The 17,709-nt window shown below is 48.5% G+C and overlaps 5 protein-coding genes across 5 annotated transcripts; 1 reads left to right on the top strand and 4 right to left on the bottom strand.

The window, feature by feature from the left end:
- Positions 1 to 1,385: 1,385 nt before the first annotated feature.
- Positions 1,386 to 2,224, bottom strand: HD556DRAFT_1231900 (uncharacterized protein; the record flags this gene model as incomplete). Its single annotated transcript, XM_041297471.1, has 4 exons — positions 1,386 to 1,697; positions 1,750 to 1,813; positions 1,867 to 2,018; positions 2,075 to 2,224. 4 exons carry the CDS (start codon positions 2,222 to 2,224, stop codon positions 1,386 to 1,388), a joined length of 678 nt encoding a protein of 225 aa, XP_041163570.1.
- A 117-nt stretch (positions 2,225 to 2,341) lies between these two features.
- Positions 2,342 to 4,248, bottom strand: HD556DRAFT_168804 (uncharacterized protein). The gene is made up of 6 exons (XM_041309786.1): positions 3,984 to 4,248; positions 3,914 to 3,922; positions 3,788 to 3,859; positions 3,655 to 3,723; positions 3,400 to 3,605; positions 2,342 to 3,334 (listed from the first exon to the last, which is right to left on the bottom strand). Exons 1-6 carry the CDS (start codon positions 4,116 to 4,118, stop codon positions 2,536 to 2,538), a joined length of 1,290 nt encoding a protein of 429 aa, XP_041163569.1. The 5' UTR covers positions 4,119 to 4,248; the 3' UTR covers positions 2,342 to 2,535.
- A 1,751-nt stretch (positions 4,249 to 5,999) lies between these two features.
- Positions 6,000 to 11,308, top strand: HD556DRAFT_1305867 (CHAT domain-containing protein; the record flags this gene model as incomplete). The annotated part of the gene is made up of 9 exons (XM_041299839.1): positions 6,000 to 6,211; positions 6,269 to 6,289; positions 6,348 to 6,427; positions 6,453 to 6,624; positions 6,676 to 6,815; positions 6,869 to 6,984; positions 7,037 to 8,505; positions 8,629 to 9,750; positions 9,904 to 11,308. The coding sequence occupies 9 exons, from the start codon at positions 6,000 to 6,002 to the stop codon at positions 11,306 to 11,308; spliced, it is 4,737 nt and encodes a 1,578-aa protein (XP_041163568.1).
- Positions 11,309 to 11,814: 506 nt separating this feature from the next.
- Positions 11,815 to 14,042, bottom strand: HD556DRAFT_1350185 (aspartic peptidase domain-containing protein). The gene is made up of 6 exons (XM_041302347.1): positions 13,610 to 14,042; positions 13,516 to 13,559; positions 13,233 to 13,462; positions 12,865 to 13,170; positions 12,638 to 12,808; positions 11,815 to 12,586 (listed from the first exon to the last, which is right to left on the bottom strand). Exons 1-6 carry the CDS (start codon positions 13,841 to 13,843, stop codon positions 12,090 to 12,092), a joined length of 1,482 nt encoding a protein of 493 aa, XP_041163567.1. The 5' UTR covers positions 13,844 to 14,042; the 3' UTR covers positions 11,815 to 12,089.
- Positions 14,043 to 15,714: 1,672 nt separating this feature from the next.
- HD556DRAFT_1231790 (uncharacterized protein) lies at positions 15,715 to 17,484 on the bottom strand (the record flags this gene model as incomplete). The annotated part of the gene is made up of 6 exons (XM_041297460.1): positions 15,715 to 15,850; positions 15,974 to 16,472; positions 16,610 to 16,756; positions 16,839 to 16,969; positions 17,029 to 17,155; positions 17,217 to 17,484. 6 exons carry the CDS (start codon positions 17,482 to 17,484, stop codon positions 15,715 to 15,717), a joined length of 1,308 nt encoding a protein of 435 aa, XP_041163566.1.
- Positions 17,485 to 17,709: the final 225 nt, after the last annotated feature.

Below are 17,709 nucleotides of genomic sequence, written 5' to 3'. Positions count from 1 at the left end.
ACAGTTCCTGCGGTGGGGCGCACCCGATAATGATGGGGTTCATAACTTTGGTTGTATGTTTTCCGCGTTTAAGTTGACAACGTCATCGATTAAAACCTTCCCTGCAAAAGATCATGTGGGTTTGATACACCAGGTTAACGGGAAAACCCCTAAACATCGTAGCGCCTCGGCCAGGGATCATGGCTTCTGGCGCGTTATAACAGTAGGTTAGAAGATATGATGCGTAATGGTCTTCCCAGATTCAACGACCAAAAGAGCAGTCTCTTCGGTCGACCAGTAAACATGTCGGGGCGCCCGATTCCATTCGGAGATAAGTAGATAGGGACTTTGTCAGAAAAAATATATTCAGGTTTGAAATTTAGTAACGTACAGCGAAAGGGGCGCAGTCAAGCGCATCATACCTGTGTGTACAATCTGGCGGATACTTGGGCCGACTCAGTGAGAAAGAACTAAACCGGTTGTCAGATAAATGCCGATATACAGATATCGCTGGAGCAAGAAAATAACTCGGGTTCATAAAAAAGGCGCACCTCTAGAGTTCTTGGTTTCAATAACCATTCACTAGTCTTGTCGTAGCCAATTTTTGGTAATGTGGCAATGGAGAGTCGATTAGCGTTGTGGTCCCTCGTGCCGATTGGGATCGGTTCCAAAACAACAAAGTTTAAACAATTTATTTTTCTTCAAAAAATCGGTAAGTTCAACAGGTTTAAATTGCAGCGCGTGACCACATACCAGCGAGTGATTCCAGTAAGTTACACGACTGCCCATCCCTGTAATGATGTCACAGGGATCATCCAACTCGACTCAGCAGGCGAGCGTCCCATGATAGTCTGATCACCTTTCTTGCTTGACAGGGATGGGAAGCCAGAGTATCCAAATGTCAGGTGTCTGCGATAACCCCTCCGAATACAGAACAATTGCATGAAATAAAGTTGCAAGTCTCTTTAAGCTTTAAATTAAAGGACTTTTGCTCGCTTTAACACGCACTTGTTATGAATGCGACGAGGCCGATGACCCTGTATTTTGGGGACATGGACCGTCCTTGAAAATAATATATGCTTGATTCTTGAAGCGGCTGTAGACAGTCATGAGACCAACATGTTCAGTGAGATCTCCATCACTCAAAAAATGTTTTCAGGATCTTTGGGATTGGATCTTGTAATACGCGAACGACGATAAGGGTCGCCACGTCAGCATAACTCTAAATTTTTCAAAAGGGGATCGTCAGGCAAGATCATGCAAACCAATAATTCCATGTATAGAGACTGGGTGGTAAAACATACAGATGGATATGCGGGAATGATGCTCCGAGTCCTATGGTACAAACATGCAAAGGGAAAAAGAAAAGAAAGGTATCACAAAAAAAACACGCAACGTAGATCATGTCAGGCAGCCACTTTTGTGGCCATCACCTCCTTCTTCAGCGCATCGCACTTTATTTCTTGCGCTCCAGCATGCTCGATCGTCTTTGCGAGTTTCTCCTCCCTGGTCTGCAAGCGCTGCTCCATGCCGAGGACGAGGAGGCGAATCTGTTCCACCTGCGTTAACGTAGTTTCAACCACCGCTTGAGAGACAGGCGCAGAGGTAGACAGGTCAGGATTGCCAAACTGAGGTGTCGGCGTCCCTCGAGCGAAGACGGACCCCATGACAGAACGAGCTGCGAATGTTGATGAAGGTGGCGCGATGTCGAGCGCACTCTGAGAGCATATCAGATATATACGATTCATCATGTTTAGCAGGAGTGCGTACCTGCCAATTCTCGCCGGCGAATTTGGCCAGAGCTTGCTCTAACATTTTCTCCCTTGTCTTTACCCTACGACAACGTACTGTCTGGAGTGAATGATAGACACATGCATGTGTACGCACCTGTCCAGTTCTGCCATGCACCTTTCGTTCTCTCTCTGAGTTCCCTGTAGAATCAGATCCAGATTTTTGTATTCCTTCTCTAGCTCCTGGATCCTTTCTATGGGTGGCCTCAAAGTAAGTTGTTGCTGTAGCGTCAATATCGTCGATTGAAGCTTAAATAAGTCACAGTCAGCTGCACAGATCGTCGTCCATGATCAATTAAGCTGACCTTGTCATTCTCGCGATCTTTGTCTAGGAGTTGCCGTCGCAATACATCTTCGATACAAGGTTCGTCCCCCTCACGAAGAATGCCGAGATCATCTGCAGGTAGTACAAGAGGTGTTTTTCCGTAGTTGCGCACACTCTGTACACGGCGCATGTTCGCCATCTGTCTTCAAGTCGTCGCTTAACCAAAACCTGGACCCTTTCCGAGAACGCGTGTTGACAACTGCATGCACGTGACTGACGCGTTTGAGGGGCTGAGTTACGAGAGCTTCTCAGCACATGAAATTTCACTAGAGCTAACTCTGTTATACATTCAAGTCATGCGTGCACATCGAGTGTTCACGATGGAATCAAAATACAAAAGCCGTTGCAATAAGAATAGACTGGAATATATTATGCGGGAGGCTTTGGCTACAGGGTGATGACACAATCGTGAAGGTGATTCTCACTGGCACGGCCTAGGAATTACGCCGGATGTACAAACGAAGGCGAGAAAATAGTTGCAAAGTTGATGTCTGCACGATTCGATGGGTGCGAACGCTTGGAGATACGCTTCTGTGGTGAAGAAACACTGTGCTTGGAGTCAAGGACGACAGAAGCAGTCGCTGGATGTGCTGGTTTGGTAAGCCGCCTGCTCTGCCTGGTCGTGTCTTGATCACGGACGGAACTTGCTTCGGCAACGAGAAGTGACGCGAACATCCTATGAGTAGCACGAGGACCTTGTTCGCGACCGCCTGAATCTTTAACGCCCGCTACGTCACTCCTCTTCGAAAACGTCCCTATTACAGCATGCCGCAGCCTTGACCATATTCGTTTTGATGGTGATGCCCGAGGAGCGCTAGGTCTGGATGGAACAGTGTCGATGATTGGCGCTTCAATAGAGTTCGCTGTCGAAATTCCAGAAGTACAGGGACGGGAGTCGACATTTCTGGCCGGATCCGTATTGGAAAGTTGTGCCTCTAATGCATCTAGCCCAAGTCTTTTCCCTCCCTTTTCGGTCACAGCTGCAGATATATTAGAGGACCTATGTGCGCAAGAGCCGAACGTGATGATCGTATTGCATTTGCACGCGGGAAAATATGAGAGGTCAAGATCGTGGCTCACATCAGTATTCGGTGGTTGTCCCGGGAAGGAAGACATATCAGCGAAAACCAGAGGGGAAACAGGAGACCACTGCGCAGTTGACGTGGAATGATCAGAAGAATTCAGCTTGGGAGATGATCGAGCAGAATAGATCCCTCGCTGTCCTGAGGAGAATGATGGCCTGATCATTACGTAGTACGATACTTGGCATTAGTGAGGACAAGGATAAGGAACGGGAATTCATACTCTTGAGATGTGAAGTGGTGGGAGGTCTCGACGGGAACATTGGTGGTACTCTCTGTAGATAACTTTCCGATGCTTCGCGAAGCAAAGACAGTAAACGGCCCCATAGGGCTATCGAACATCGTGGAGAGAGAACCAGGGCTCGCAAAAGTTTCTCTGTCTTCGGTGATAGGAGAGAGATCCTTGTTCGAATGCTTGAACACTGTCTCCTGCGACCAAGATGGTCAGGCATAGTCATTGACCGGCACATTAACGTACCGGTTGGTATGGATTCAAGATAGTTTCAGGGAGTTGAGGTGGTGATTGAAACGGAATGCTGCCAGAAGACTGCTTGGGGCTCTTAGCGGGTATTCAACGTTCGCGCTCCGAACGCTGCCGAAGATCGACTCACCTTGGAGGAAAATCGGGTTTTTACGCGCCTCAGTCTGTGTCGAGACGCGGGTGTAGGACTTGTATCGTCTACCTATACAGCATAAAGTTATCTTGAATTTTGCAATAGCACATTCTTATAGCTCACCGCACTATCCTTGAGTCATAGCGCATAGATGGTTGTCAAAACTTGGACAGAGGGCAGGATATATGCGTACCTGATGGGACTTCAGACACGCCTGAGGGTAACCATTTGATCGGACGCGACTCAAAAGTGGGAAACGATGATCAGCGAGAATATCATTAAATCTGAAATCTTGTTCATCTCCAATCTTCAAGGAAGAAAACTGCATTAACGGTCATGCACGACTTAGTTGAAGACGAGTCTGGCGGGAAAATGGAGAATTGTTTGTTACCGTAAATGATGCCTCTGGGGGGTGCGACTGCGATTTTTTGGTCGCCGAGTTGGGCGATGTGGTCCAAAGGATATCTGGAGCATAGGAATCGCGTTAGTGGAATAGTTGTGTATCCCTTAGTTGATCGTCACCAGGTCTATCTTGAGGAAGCTTGAACAGGGGATCTGGAGGTGAAGGTGTTATCTCGAAGGACTACACCATACTCAGGTCAAATGGTTTATAGTACATGAACATCAACTTGAAAGCACCGACAGGCTTAGGTTTGAGTATGAGCTTGAGGATCCGCCGGGTGCTGGTGAGACCCATCAGTGCCACTATTGGCGGGTATATGATAACAGTGAACACTGGCAAGCTCCGGGGCGCAGCGGTATAACAAGAGGCAGTGAACAATTAATCGGTAGTTGGAGTCCTGCAAGCTGGCACTCATTACGTAGTACGTCTAAATTTGAAAATGACATGCCACGCAGCAATAGTGACCTTACTTCCAGGCTATGACCCGTCCAAACATCTCCAAACATCTTTCCACTGGTGTCCCACCGCTGAACACTTCCATCTATCCTCCCACAGGCAATTTTCTTTCCGTCTGGTGAAAGTGCTAGTGCATGGATGTGACCCCCGTCGCCTTTCCATGGTTGCCCAACCAGAAGTCCCGTGTTGCAGTCCCACTTGCGCATCGTGCCGTCCCACGAACCACTCACGATGTGGACATTATCGTGCAAGAAGACAAAAGCCCAAACATAGTTCTCGTGGCCCACAAATTCTTGCTTCGGAGCTAAATTTTTAGGTTGAGTTGGGAGCTGAGCTTCTTCAGTAGCCGGCATCACAGGGGCTTCAGAATCGGAGGACATAGCTTCCTCGATGATTGGCGTCGTAAGAAATTGGGGGGATATAGCTCGTTGCTGTGAGGCTTCTTTGCACTTTTTCCAGCTCTGACTCGGTTCATGATAAAAAAGGACGGGAACAGTTGACCGGGACTTACTGCTTGTTTTACTTGATCGGCGCTGGTAGCAGATCACTATGTCGAATTCTTGGCAAGGCGACTTGGAAGATCACCGTTTTCTGGAACTTCTAGAAACAGATCGACAGAACATCATCGTATTTTTAGCAAACGCACGTCCGAGTACTCAGTCGCGGGGGTTTTGATAAACGCGGGGAACACAAGCACCGCGACTGCTGAGGGAAAATGGAGTCACTAGCAGCATAGAGAATGTTGCTTGTACGAGAATCGAATGACATGTTCATGCAGTGCTACAATTTGTCATTGGTATTTGTACTGAGTGAGATGCAAAATCTAGACGAGAACACGATAAGGCGTATTACGTACCCTAGGACGATAGTACTATGATCCAACCGGACTTGTCCGTCTTAACTCAACCTCACTCAATACTTGCAAAGGACATTATCCGACTTGTGCACGTTCAAATGTTCATTTTCACATACTTATAAAGTACAATAATCGACTCCTTGCCAGTAGTGTCCATTCAATCGCATGGCATATTGTCTACCAGTCATGGTGGGGAGGCCTGAGGATGGTGAGTGCTAAGTGCTTGGTGTAGAATGCTCTGCTCCTCGCAACTCCTGATTTCGGCTGCTTTACTAATCAAAATCGCACCCTGCAACGTGCCTCTTCTGTACAAATCTGACGCCCATGCTATCAGTGGCTTGATGTCCTGCGAGTCGCTTCTGTCCTGTTGACTCATCAGCGTTGTAGGCTGTGGTTCCTTCCTTTATAATCCTTCAGGATTTTACAGGTACTGCAGTGTTTCGTGACCTCCAGCACACTTCTTACTCTCAAGTGTTACATCCCTCAGCCATATTATGGCCCGTGGTGTCACCTCCGAGTCTTCAAACTCACCAGAATCTGACCCTGATTCAGACTTTTCTTCAGTGTTATCGCGTAAAACTTCCCCAACTCCTCCAGCAGAGAATTCCGCTCCCAGTGTTGAGCCCTTTGAAGGCACAAAACGTGAACGTAAGCTGTCAGATAACGACAATGACAACAAATCAAAGGGTTCAGAATGTTCACAATCGTAAGTTATTGTGTTGTGTAACTTAGTGCATGTATGGACTTAATCTTGCGTTTTCAGGCAAAAAAAGGATGTCAGCAAGTAAGTGTATGCAGCACTTGTCGTTTAAATCCCTCACAATGTGCGACATATAACTTAGTGAGGAACCAAGCCACCAAGAACACCTCCAGAACACAGGAGAGATGTGCATCACTGGAGTGCAACGAGTCGTCATTACTGGTATGTGATATCAATCTTCGTTCAGTACGTATTGACGATTTCCAAGCCATTCGTGCGACTGATCTCACTCTTGGTCTCCGACGGATCCCCGCTGGCTTCCATGTGGTAATAAAGATCGACGGCACTGAATACCAGACGACCAACAAACCTGTACACGCAGATCAGGCTGTCGTCGAATGGAACGAGCACATACTTCTGTGAGTCATCCATAATCTCATATTTCCTGCAGGTATTGAGAACGGCTCTAGGCCATGCGAGCCATCTTCTACAGTTTGGGTCAGCGTGTATGCGTCATTTGAATTGGGTCCTATGCTCTGTCATGGAGAAGATCTCCGCACATTCGAGATCTCTGTCGGAGAATTAGTGGATCGCAGCGAAAAATCGCATCGTCAGTATTGTCCATTGCAGATAATACTTGACGGATTTTAACGGGTGTCACAGCCATAGTCTTTCAGCCCAAGCAGGGGGAAGTCATATCCCCGTGTACTTCACTGTTCATGACACTGGAACAGCGACTTTCTGATGAAAACGACACCGCAGTTCGCCCCCTGACTACTGTGAGTGATCAATGCAGTCTGGCATTCTGATGCTGAGAGCTGTAACGCGTAGCTTAAATCCCGCGACATGGATGCGTTAGCACTAAAGACGGATGCCGGACATCGTCTTCTCGCACGATACCGCAGGACGCAGAACAATGGGGATCTCGACCAATCCATAAAGCACTTTGAACGCGCTTCGGATCTCTGCCCCGAGGACCATCCATGCCGCCCTGCAGCACTATTTAATCTAGCCACCGCCAAGTTTATTCATTGCCAAGCTAACGGAACATACCTCGACCTCGATATACCTATCAATCTACTTCAAGACGCTCTTTATTTACGTCCTACTGGTCATCCAGATCGACCCGTCACCCAGCTCCATCTTGCCATTGTTCTTCTGTCTTGCTTCAAGAAACGGAGATTCGAGGGGGATGCTCATGCGGCTGCAGAGTTACTGAGCGACGTCCTCTTTATCTGCCATGCCGACAGCCACATTCACAGAGCAGCTTTTCTTGCATTCAAGACATTCGCTCGGCATCCGGCTGGAAACACTGCTGCAAAACATATTGAGCAGGAACGGCCTGCTGCATCCATGCTTCCGTTATCGCCTACTCAATTTGTTGATCGAGCAAAGCAGTGTTTGCACATAGATGATTCTCGTGCCTTAGATGAAGTGATATCCCTCCATTACAATGCACTGGGATACTACAATGCCATGCATAATTGCCGAGGGCAATTGTTATGCAATCTGGGTACAATGCTGCATACTCGGTTCCAGCGTCAAGGCAATGGAGAAGACTTGGATCAGGCTATCCCCCTTCTGAGTGAGGCACTGGCTTTGAGCCCCGTCGGTCATACACATCGGTCCTCGACATTGAATAATCTTGCGGTTTCACTCTCCTCCCGCTTTGATCACCAAGGCAACGACGAAGATTTGGATCAGGCCATTGCACTTCTCAGGGAAGCGCTAGTTTTGTGCCCGGTCGGTCACACACATTGGTCCGGGGCATTAAATAACCTTGCGACTCGCCTCTTCTCTCGATTTCGTCACCGAGGCCATGTTGAAGACCTGGATGAGGCTATTGCACTTCAGAGGGAAGCACTAGCTTTGCACCCAGTTGGTCACGCAGATCGGTACATGCCATTGAATAACCTTGCCACTCAACTCTCCTCCCGCTTTAAACACCGAGGCAATGATGAAGATTTGGATGAGACTATTGCACTTTACAGGGAAGCGCTGGCGTTGTGCCCGGTCGGTCACACAGGCCGGTCTGTGCCATTACATAACCTTGCGAATGGACTCTCTGCCCGCTTTGACCACCGAGGCAATGACGAAGACTTGGACGAGGCTATCTCGTTTCACAGGGAAGCGCTGGCTTTGTGCCCGGTCGCTTACAGACAATGGTCTGGGGCATTAAATGACCTTGCGAATCAACTCTCCACTCGCTTTGAGCACCGTGGCAATGATGAAGACTTAGATGAGGCTATTACACTCTACAGGGAAGCACTGGCTTTGCGTCCTGTCGGTCACACAGATCGGTCCATGTCATTGAATACCCTTGCCGATGGACTATCTATGCGCTTTCGTCACTGAGGCCATGTTGAAGACTTGGATGATGCTATCGCATTCCACAGGGACGCGCTAACTTTACGCCCTGTCAGTCACATAGATCGACCCTTGTCATTGACTTACCTTGCGAATGCACTCTCTGACCACTTTCATCACCGAGGAAATGATCAAGACTTGGATGAGGCCATTGCACTTCTCAGGGAAGCGCTAGTTTTGTGCCCGGTCGGTCACACATATCGGTCCTCATCATTGAATACTCTTGCAGTCTCACTCTCCACCCGCTATCATCACCAAGGCAATGATGAAGACCTGGACGAGGCTGTTGTACTTCAGAGGGAAGCACTGGCGTTGCGCCCCATCGGTCACACGCATCGGTCCGCGGCATTAAATAACCTTGCGACTCAACTTTCCTCTCGCTTTGACCACAGAGGCAATGACGAAGATTTGGATGAGACTATCTCACTTTACAGAGAAGCGCTAGCTCTGCAACCTGTCGGTCACACACATAGACCTGCATCATTAAATAACCTTGCGAATCAACTCTCCATGCGCTTTCACCACCGAGACAATAGCGAAGACTTGGACGAGGCTATTACGCTTCACAACGAAGAGCTAGCTTTGTGCCCAGTTGGTCACACAGATAGATCCATTGCATTAGATAGCCTTGCGAATCGACTCTCCACCCGCTTTGAGCACCGAAGCAACGACAAAGACCTGGATGACGCCATTGTACTTCACAGGGAAGCGCTAGCTCTGCGCCCTGTCGGTCACGCAAATCGGTCTGCGTCACTGAATAATCTTTCAGCTCGACTCTCCACCCGCTTTGAGCAGCAAGGCAATGACAAGGACTTGGATGAGGCCGTCACCCTTCTCAGGGAAGCACTAGTTTTGTGCCCAGTGGGTCACACAAATCGGCCTGCATCATTACACAATCTTGTGAATCAACTCTCCACCCGCTTTCACCACCGACGCAATGGAGAAGACCTCACCGAGTCACGAGAGAATCTCCGCTGTGCATTGACTCTGTTGACGGAACATGATCCTCGTCAATTAGAAATCCATGCTTCGCTAGCTACGATCTATCTGTTGTTCCATGATGATCAATCAAGAATTGACAGCACTAGCTCAGACGAAGATACCGATAATCTGAATACTGCCATGACATATCTCAAGGCAGCAGTAAACGTCATCCCTGGAGGCTTGCTTTCTCGCCTGTGAGAAAGTCTACGCTGGGTGCGCCTTGCTAATCGACATTCACATGATACTCAACTGGAGGCTTATGAAACTTGCATGCAACTTCTGGACGTTTACATGTCTGCAACAGCTTCAGTATCGTCTCGTCATAATGCCCTGAAGGACTTCCCAAGTACGCTCGCCGTGGATGCTGCATCGTGTGCTCTTCATAGCGGTGACGTATGTCGTGCTGTTGAGTTGTTGGAACAAGGCAGGACCATCATCTGGACCCAGATGACACGACTCCGCACACCTCTTGATAGCCTTCAGGATCGCGGAGATCATACAGTAGCCCTAACAAAGAAATTCAGAGACCTCAGCTCACTTCTTGATAAACCTGCTGCAAGCCACCCGGAAGGCACCCCAAGAGTCAATGTAGAAGCAGAAGAAACCCGGTATAGACGTCTGGTGCAGGACTGGAATGGAACTATAGAAGAGATCCGGAAGATCAATGGCTTCTCTCGCTTCCTACTTCCCCCCTTGTTCTCCAATCTTCAAGATGCAGCTCGTGATGGGCCCATCGTCGTACTCATCGCAAGCGAATCGTCCTGTAATGCCATTATCATCCCGCACCAGCAACCTCCCACTAGCATTCAACTCCCTGCCAACTTCGAGAAACTCACCAGATTGGTGCTCGCACTGCGAGAGGCAGTTCAAAAAGATGCCGGTCCTAAAGGGAAGCAACCAGCGCTGATAAAAGGTTTAAGGGAGTTGTGGGAGGTCGTCGTCCGCCCGGTGGTTGAGAAACTGGGCGGATTTGCACGACGAGGTTCCCGGATATGGTGGTGCCCAACGTCCCTCTTCAATTTCTTGCCGTTGCACGCTGCTGGCGAGTACAGGGCAAACGGAGAATCCCTTTCACAGCAATATGTTTCTTCATACACGCCATCACTCACCGCGCTGGTGAGGGCTCGCAGAAGTCATGACAAGTCGCTGTCGGTTTCTTTTGTCGCCATTGGTCAGGATTGCCCAGCCGGGGCCGAATTCACTTTGGATGCTGTGGAACCTGAGCTGGAATTGGTGCGGAGTCTTTTGCCCCAAACGGTTTCCTTCACCAAGGTGACGAGCGTTGATGCAACAAAATCGAGAGCACTACACGCATTGCGGGATAATACTTGGCTCCATTTCGCGTGTCACGGGACACAGAATTATGACGAACCCTTCAATTCGGCCTTTCTCATGCGCGACCAACCGCTTTCCCTCCTCGATATCACCCAAATGGATCTCTCTCTGCATTCATTTGCATTTCTTTCTGCCTGTGAAACCGCAGTCGGTGCCTTCAGTACGCCCGATGAAGTGATACATCTAGCGGCTGGCCTGCAATTTGCCGGGGTTAAGAGCGTCGTTGGGACATTGTGGAAGGTTAATGATAATACTGTGCAGCGCTTAGTCGAGGCGTTTTACAAAAACATGTGCGGGGATGGCACAATGAATTCCAAGCGAGCTGCCCGGGCGCTGCACCGAGCGGTCCAGTTGTTGGCTTGTGACAAGGACATTCCCTTGGACCAGCGCATAGTGTTCGTGCATATTGGCGTATGATCTATTTCGTGCGTCCTCTCCCTTTTTTTCAAGTGTTTTTGAGACCATCTAACCACTTCCCGTGTAGCATCCAGCCATGGCTACGTTGACAATAACTCCAAATTCGATATTTCAGTGAGACTGTACACCTTCACGATATGTACACCTAAATCCGACGTCAAATTCAATTTGTATTTTCCAGTTTGTTGCCTCCAAGCGAAAGGTGGCCGCTCCTAGGGTTTGTGTGAGGGTCATGTTCAACATTGTACCTTTGGTTTGAACGTGGTCTGGCATATCATCTCATAACGGCAAGACAACTACGATGGACGTGGTAGTCGTGGGTCTGGTTTACGATTGATCCTGCAGTATCGAAAACATCTGACTACCGTTGGCGTATTGTGTGGCATTTCCGGTGCACCTGTCAGTAATCCACGGATTGTGAACGAAGTTAAGTGCGCTCTTGAATATACTCCCAGCTATCGTGCGGCCGGAGATCCAATGCTTATCAAAAGCTTGGCCCATAATCGAATGCAGATCAATGGTTTCTCGCTATTCAGAAAGGATACTAAAAGCATTGTGTAAAACAGAAAGTCGGATTGAGAAATTGCAAGTTTCGTCAAGGCGTAATTCACACAGAGAATTGTGTCGTAAAATGAGTGCACTGTACGTTAGAAGAAGAAAAAAAGATAAATGATCTATACAGTGTATGGTAAGTTGCTATGAATGTTGTTTTACAAAAGTAGACAGATGAATGATCTATACGTCGTGAATGAATTTTCAAATTAGTGTGCATGAGCTCTAGTTAGAAGAAGAGAATGAAGCAGCCTGCAACAGAGGCAAGAAGAGAAAGCGGTAAAGCAATGATCTTGATAGGAGATTGAGAAGGAGATCCAGAGCTCGTACTGCTGCCGCTGCTGCTGCTCGAGCTTCCACTCGAGCTCGCGCAGGTACTAGTAGGCAGGGGTATCAAACCAGTCACCTGCACCGGATTCGGGTCAGAAGAACCAGTTGAAGAGCTCAAGCCACTGGCGAGCTGGGCGAAGCCAACGGCAGGGGGGCTAGCACGGAAGACGGAGTACACATTCTTCAGGAAGGTATCGCCGACGATCCAATTAGGAACGCTACCAATGCCAATATCGAAGATACCACCAGCACACATCTGAGAAGTAGTGCTCGCGTTGCCGGTCATTGTGTTGCCGGTCATTGTGTTGTTGAGGGTACCAAGGTTCATGTCTAGGGGACTGATCGCCCAGTTTGTACCGCCGAAGGAGATATAAACCGTGACATTGGTGTCGCAAGCTAGAAATAGATGAGTCTTCTGCTCGTCCTGCAGTGCGCACAGATACTGACGGAATGCATATAAGCCTTGCCAATCACCAGAAAGCTCTGTAGAGCCGGGCACTTGTGCCCAAATACTTGCGACAATGGGTGTGGGTGCCCCGATGAGGGTAGTGCCTGTGTCGATGGCAGCAAGGCCACCAAGTGGGTCAATTGCGATCGTCTTGCCTTGTACAGTGACCGCTGTGAATTTGTTACCATTAAGCATGATGACAACACGACAGAATAACGGTGCTGACAGCTAACAGTGAGTAACCAATACGATGCCGGACCAGTTAGATCCAGGTACTCGATAGAGCCGTTGTATAAACTCGAATTTGTTCCCCCGAGAGTGAGCACACCGCCCGGAGCAGCACTAATCTGATTAGCTTGGTTGACGTATCGTTCAAGGTAGAAAGAGAACAAGGGTTCAGAGAGATTGTTGGCATTATAGAGCGCTTCCCAAAAGGGGGTAGTCTGGAGGGCAGAAATCGAGGTAAAACCGAGACCCATGATACCTGAGAGTCCGTCGCCGGTCAAGCCAGGGGTAACGCTGGTAACAGCAACTATTATGAAAATAAGGTTAGATATGAATCAGCCCAACTTGAAGTCACCGAGATAAACATACGGAATTCCTGGGACATTTCGAATGATCCGAAGGTAACACTATCCTGGGCGACAGTACCTTGTGCCGATCCCGAGCCATAATCTATCTCCAGGGGGGAGGAGGTAGCCTTGTATGTTGACGACTTCGAAGTATTAAATTCGGGTACATCTGATCCACAGGAGGTGCATGAAGTTGTTGCAACCCAGAGGTCGGAGGAGCCAGTATCGAGGATAAGATTGAAGTTCTGTGGTCTTCACAGAACAAATATTTACGAATGTTGCTATGTTTCGAACTTGAAACTTACGGAGTTCCAATGCTCACAACACCTGAGTAGCTGGAATCGTTTTCCTAACGTCAAATTCGTGAGTTACTAGTAGATGAAAAATCGAGCTGCGAACCTCGTCCGTGACGGGAATTGCAGCAGTGCTTGCTCGCTTCGAATCCGTGCTCTTCACATTCGTTAATTGGTGACCATACTTTTTCCGCAATGCTTCGACGGCTTTTGGTAAGTTCGCAACTCGGTTGGAATGACTTCGTCGCGTGATTGGAACATGAACTACACCTCCATCTGGTTGGCGAGCAGCAAAAACAAATGGAAGCAGTACGATGGCTACAAGGGGGAGAGAAATCATCGGGAAACAGGTGGAGAGGAAGACAATGAGGAAATAAAAGAGAAATAGTAGCTATCCGTGGCGGCAAAAGGCTGTCCCGTACCTCCTCGGTCCCGCCAAATGGTCATATCCCCCATAGTTGTTAGCATTTCCGTTTAAGCGAGTAACGTTGAATTAGCTAAAGCTGAAGCTTCGGTCGTCTCGTTCAGGAAATGGCGGGCCGTCGCTTGTCTGAGTTCGAAACCTAACCCGACTTGCACTCTGCCTCTTGGAGGTTCCCTACCTCAGTCAACGGCACTGCTTCGAATCATCGAAACCAACTATTAATGTTCTCCGCACGCCAGCGTGTACCCCAAACGTAATTCCAAAGTACATAACTCGTACGTGATATCTTATGTCCACTACTGTGCAAACAAAACAAAATGACATGAGTGTAGTATGCCCAGCGAAAATTAAACAAGTTCGACCGATGCCACGGAACAGATCCATGATAGTCCACTGGCCTAATCGATATGGAGTATCCGACACAACGAAGGAATCGAGATGCTTGGACAATGAACGTACATCGAAATCCGCAGAGAAGGCGAAGAGCGCTAGAACCACAGGCTTTACATCCCTCTTGACGAGAGTTGCCGCAGTACCGTGGTCCAGTTGAACAGTCACAAAATAAAGATCACATAACTCATCGTCAGCGAAATTCCAAACCGTGCGCTTGTGGATGCGATGTAACCGCTGCCGTTTGATACACATTTTTGAACGGTAAACCTTTGCAAATCGTGAAGCGCTCAAGGTACTATCGTCTGCACTACCGAAGTTGTTGTCGGAACACAGTAGTAGGAATTCAAACATTCAGGTCTGAAAGTCCTCGCAGTGCGCTACCAAAGTCTAGTCAGATAACGAGTGCATAAGTAAGGACCTTACAAATTCAAAGACCTTCGCAATGTTGTGAGAGTCTACTGTTGCAATTGCGCAGCAAGACTCCTTCCGAAAATCTGACTGTATATCGCAGCCATCGACCATGACGGGAACAATCTTGAGCAACATGGAGTGATCAATCATTTCAACCTACAAGGATAACGACAAGTTTTGTGCATCTCCTGGTGGGAGCCCAAATCCAAGTACGAGAGATCAATAATTCTAAATTGCAGATAAATATATAATTACAAGAATGTCTGTCCCAAAACTACGAGCTCGACGAAAAAAAGCCGCCGACCTCAACTCTGCAGAGACGCATCTGACCCAGCCACCTGTTGACCTGCTCAACCTCATAACGAGGCCTCGCAGCAAGCGGACCGGACCAACTTCATATTCCACGAACGTAACAGGCCCCTGCTGTGAGATACAAACGAGGGGCCTTGACTTGTTTGTGGGAGACTGTCGAGGTTGTCGAGTGTCGTTGGTTATAACTGGTTTAACGTCGCGCACTGAAATTGGTGAGGAGCAAGAATGAACGTCTTGCTACGATCGCGAGGGAGCTTCAGACAATATTTCTTGTGAGGCAGGACTAGTTGGTATGTAAGGAAACTAAAGTGTTGGGAATTTGAAGAGAAAACCCGAAGAGCTGTATAGTTGCTGACAAAGCTATCTCACGGCTATCCTATCGGCAACTAGTCTTCAAGTCAGGTATATATAGTTTACAGTGACTTCATCCGAATCTGCCACATCGCGGTCGAGCCCAGAGGACTCACCGCCCAACTGAAACCCTCCTTACATGGCCGACGGAAATTAACCAATTCTGTATTTTTAAACATTACTGGTACATGGGCGTACAGGTGGCACTGCAAATGATCGCCGTGTGGTCAACTGCATACGCATTTCTAACGTCACCCGAAGAGTTCGCCATCTTAATCACTGTCGTGCGTAGCGCGAAAGCTATGTAGTACAAGTACCTGTTACACAAGAGGTAAACCGTCACGTTTATAGATTTTGCCACCCTTCATGACAAACTGTATGCTTTCCGCGGATACCGCACCTTCGAAATCTGCCGCAAAGTTTCCCGGTGTTGCAATCAAGTCAGCAATAAACCCTCTTCTCACCGCCCCAAACGGTACCTCATTATCACCAACAATCCTTGGGTCCTCCTTGAGATCACCTACCTGGGCGAGTCGGGTCTTTCCTGCATCGCCTTCCCACATCCTTGATCGTATACACTCCCAGCCACCTAAAGTCGCCCATCTTAGCACCTTCTTCCAATCAGCACCCAAACGAACCATGAGCGAGAGCTCCAACGCATTGGCCCCATGAGCGAAAACCCCGGTATCGCCCCCGCATGAAATATTGTCCAAGTCTAGTTCTAAAGCTGCCTTGAAAGAATTGGCAGCGCGATCCCAGATCTCTCCTTTCCCCTGGGTCATGGTATAATATGCCGCGAGGGTCGGAACATATTTGGTTTTATGGCCTGCATATTCTTCAAACATTTCTACCACAGTTGAATCAGGAGCGAACATATCATATGCGTGCTCAATGGAGTCCACTCCGAGACTTATCAGAGGTATAATGGTTGACCTATTCGTTGCATGAGCGGCGACCTTGACTCCATACGCATGGGCAGTGCAAATCATTGCCCTCAGCTCATCGTAATCGAATGTGGCCATGGACGCAGCCCCAACCCTGCGCGAGACTTCAGAAGCCCGTGATCGAACGGCGTAGTCTAAGACAGCATCAACGGAGATGACCGACAGATCTAATCCAAACCAGGATTCATTTACCTGCATAGATCTGTATATCGTTGCAATCATAACGGAAACGAGCGAGTATATATGAGCGCTTTGCCGCAATTATGATGACGGGACGTGACGATCACCTTGATCCAATCAGCCCCCGCGCCAATCTGCCTCCGGACGGCCTTGATACACTCTTGAGTTCCATCTGCCACATCGACGCCGGTGACATCATCGATACCTTCTTTGTTTACATAGAGGGAACTCTTTGGACCTGGACAGGCCCTCGGATGAGTCATATGTGCGAGATGGAAAAGCACATGTATGAAAATACATAAACCAGCAAAGATACGCACCATACGTTCCCGTGGGTGCAATTGCCCTCGTGACACAAAAATATCTCGGGCCGGGTATGAGGGCACCAGGGCTCGATAAACATTTGCGTAGCGCAATATCTGCGTCCCCTGCACCCTCCGTACCTAGATCACTAGGAACAGAACGCCAACGTTAAACGGAGAACTACGCTAGAACGGCTAATGGACGCACCGCACAGCCGTGAAGCCTGCCATCAAGGTACGTTTAGCGTGTACCGTGGCCTTGATGGTGCGCTCGACGATGCTCTCTTTGGTAACCTGGTCCACCCATGAGGTCTCCGCGTACGGATGTAAGAATACTGACAGCAGGTGGCAGCCTGAGATGAATGCTGGTCCCGGAAATGAAAGTGATGCGCTTACAGTGAACGTGAGTGTCGACGAAACCTGGTAGTACCGTCAAGTGCCGTAGGTCTATTACTTCCCCATCAAAAGATGCAAAATTACTACTGATTGCTGACAATGGTGAAACATCGAGGATCATTCCAGAGTCGTTGCATATCGTTATAGCTTGATTATCAAGAAGTTCGAGCGTGTATGGATCAAATAATTTCCCAGCGAGGACTATCTTGGTCGGCGCAGCAGGTTGTGCTTGGTCTTCTAGCGTGGGGGCAGATGCTGTGAGCTGCATTTATCTGAATGAAGTTTAGCTAGTGTTTGTGAGGTGTTCAACTGGGGAACAAGGAGCCCCTGAGAAATGACTTATGGAATTCTGCGGATGGCAGGCCAACTGCGTGTGGCGGCCGGGAAAAGGACAATGCCGCGACTGCTACCGGCCATACCATAACTTACCATTTTTTCTCAAAGTGCCTATGATAGTGCGAGCTGTGTTGTTGCTCCATGTCCAACCTGCTTC

The sequence above is a fragment of the Suillus plorans genome, assembly GCF_016647745.1.
Source record: "Suillus plorans strain S12 chromosome Unknown HD556scaffold_12, whole genome shotgun sequence".
In the NCBI taxonomy this organism is placed as follows: domain Eukaryota; kingdom Fungi; phylum Basidiomycota; class Agaricomycetes; order Boletales; family Suillaceae; genus Suillus; species Suillus plorans.
The sequence above is the reverse complement of the archived record's forward strand: the minus strand, read 5'-3'. Positions and strand labels throughout refer to the sequence as shown.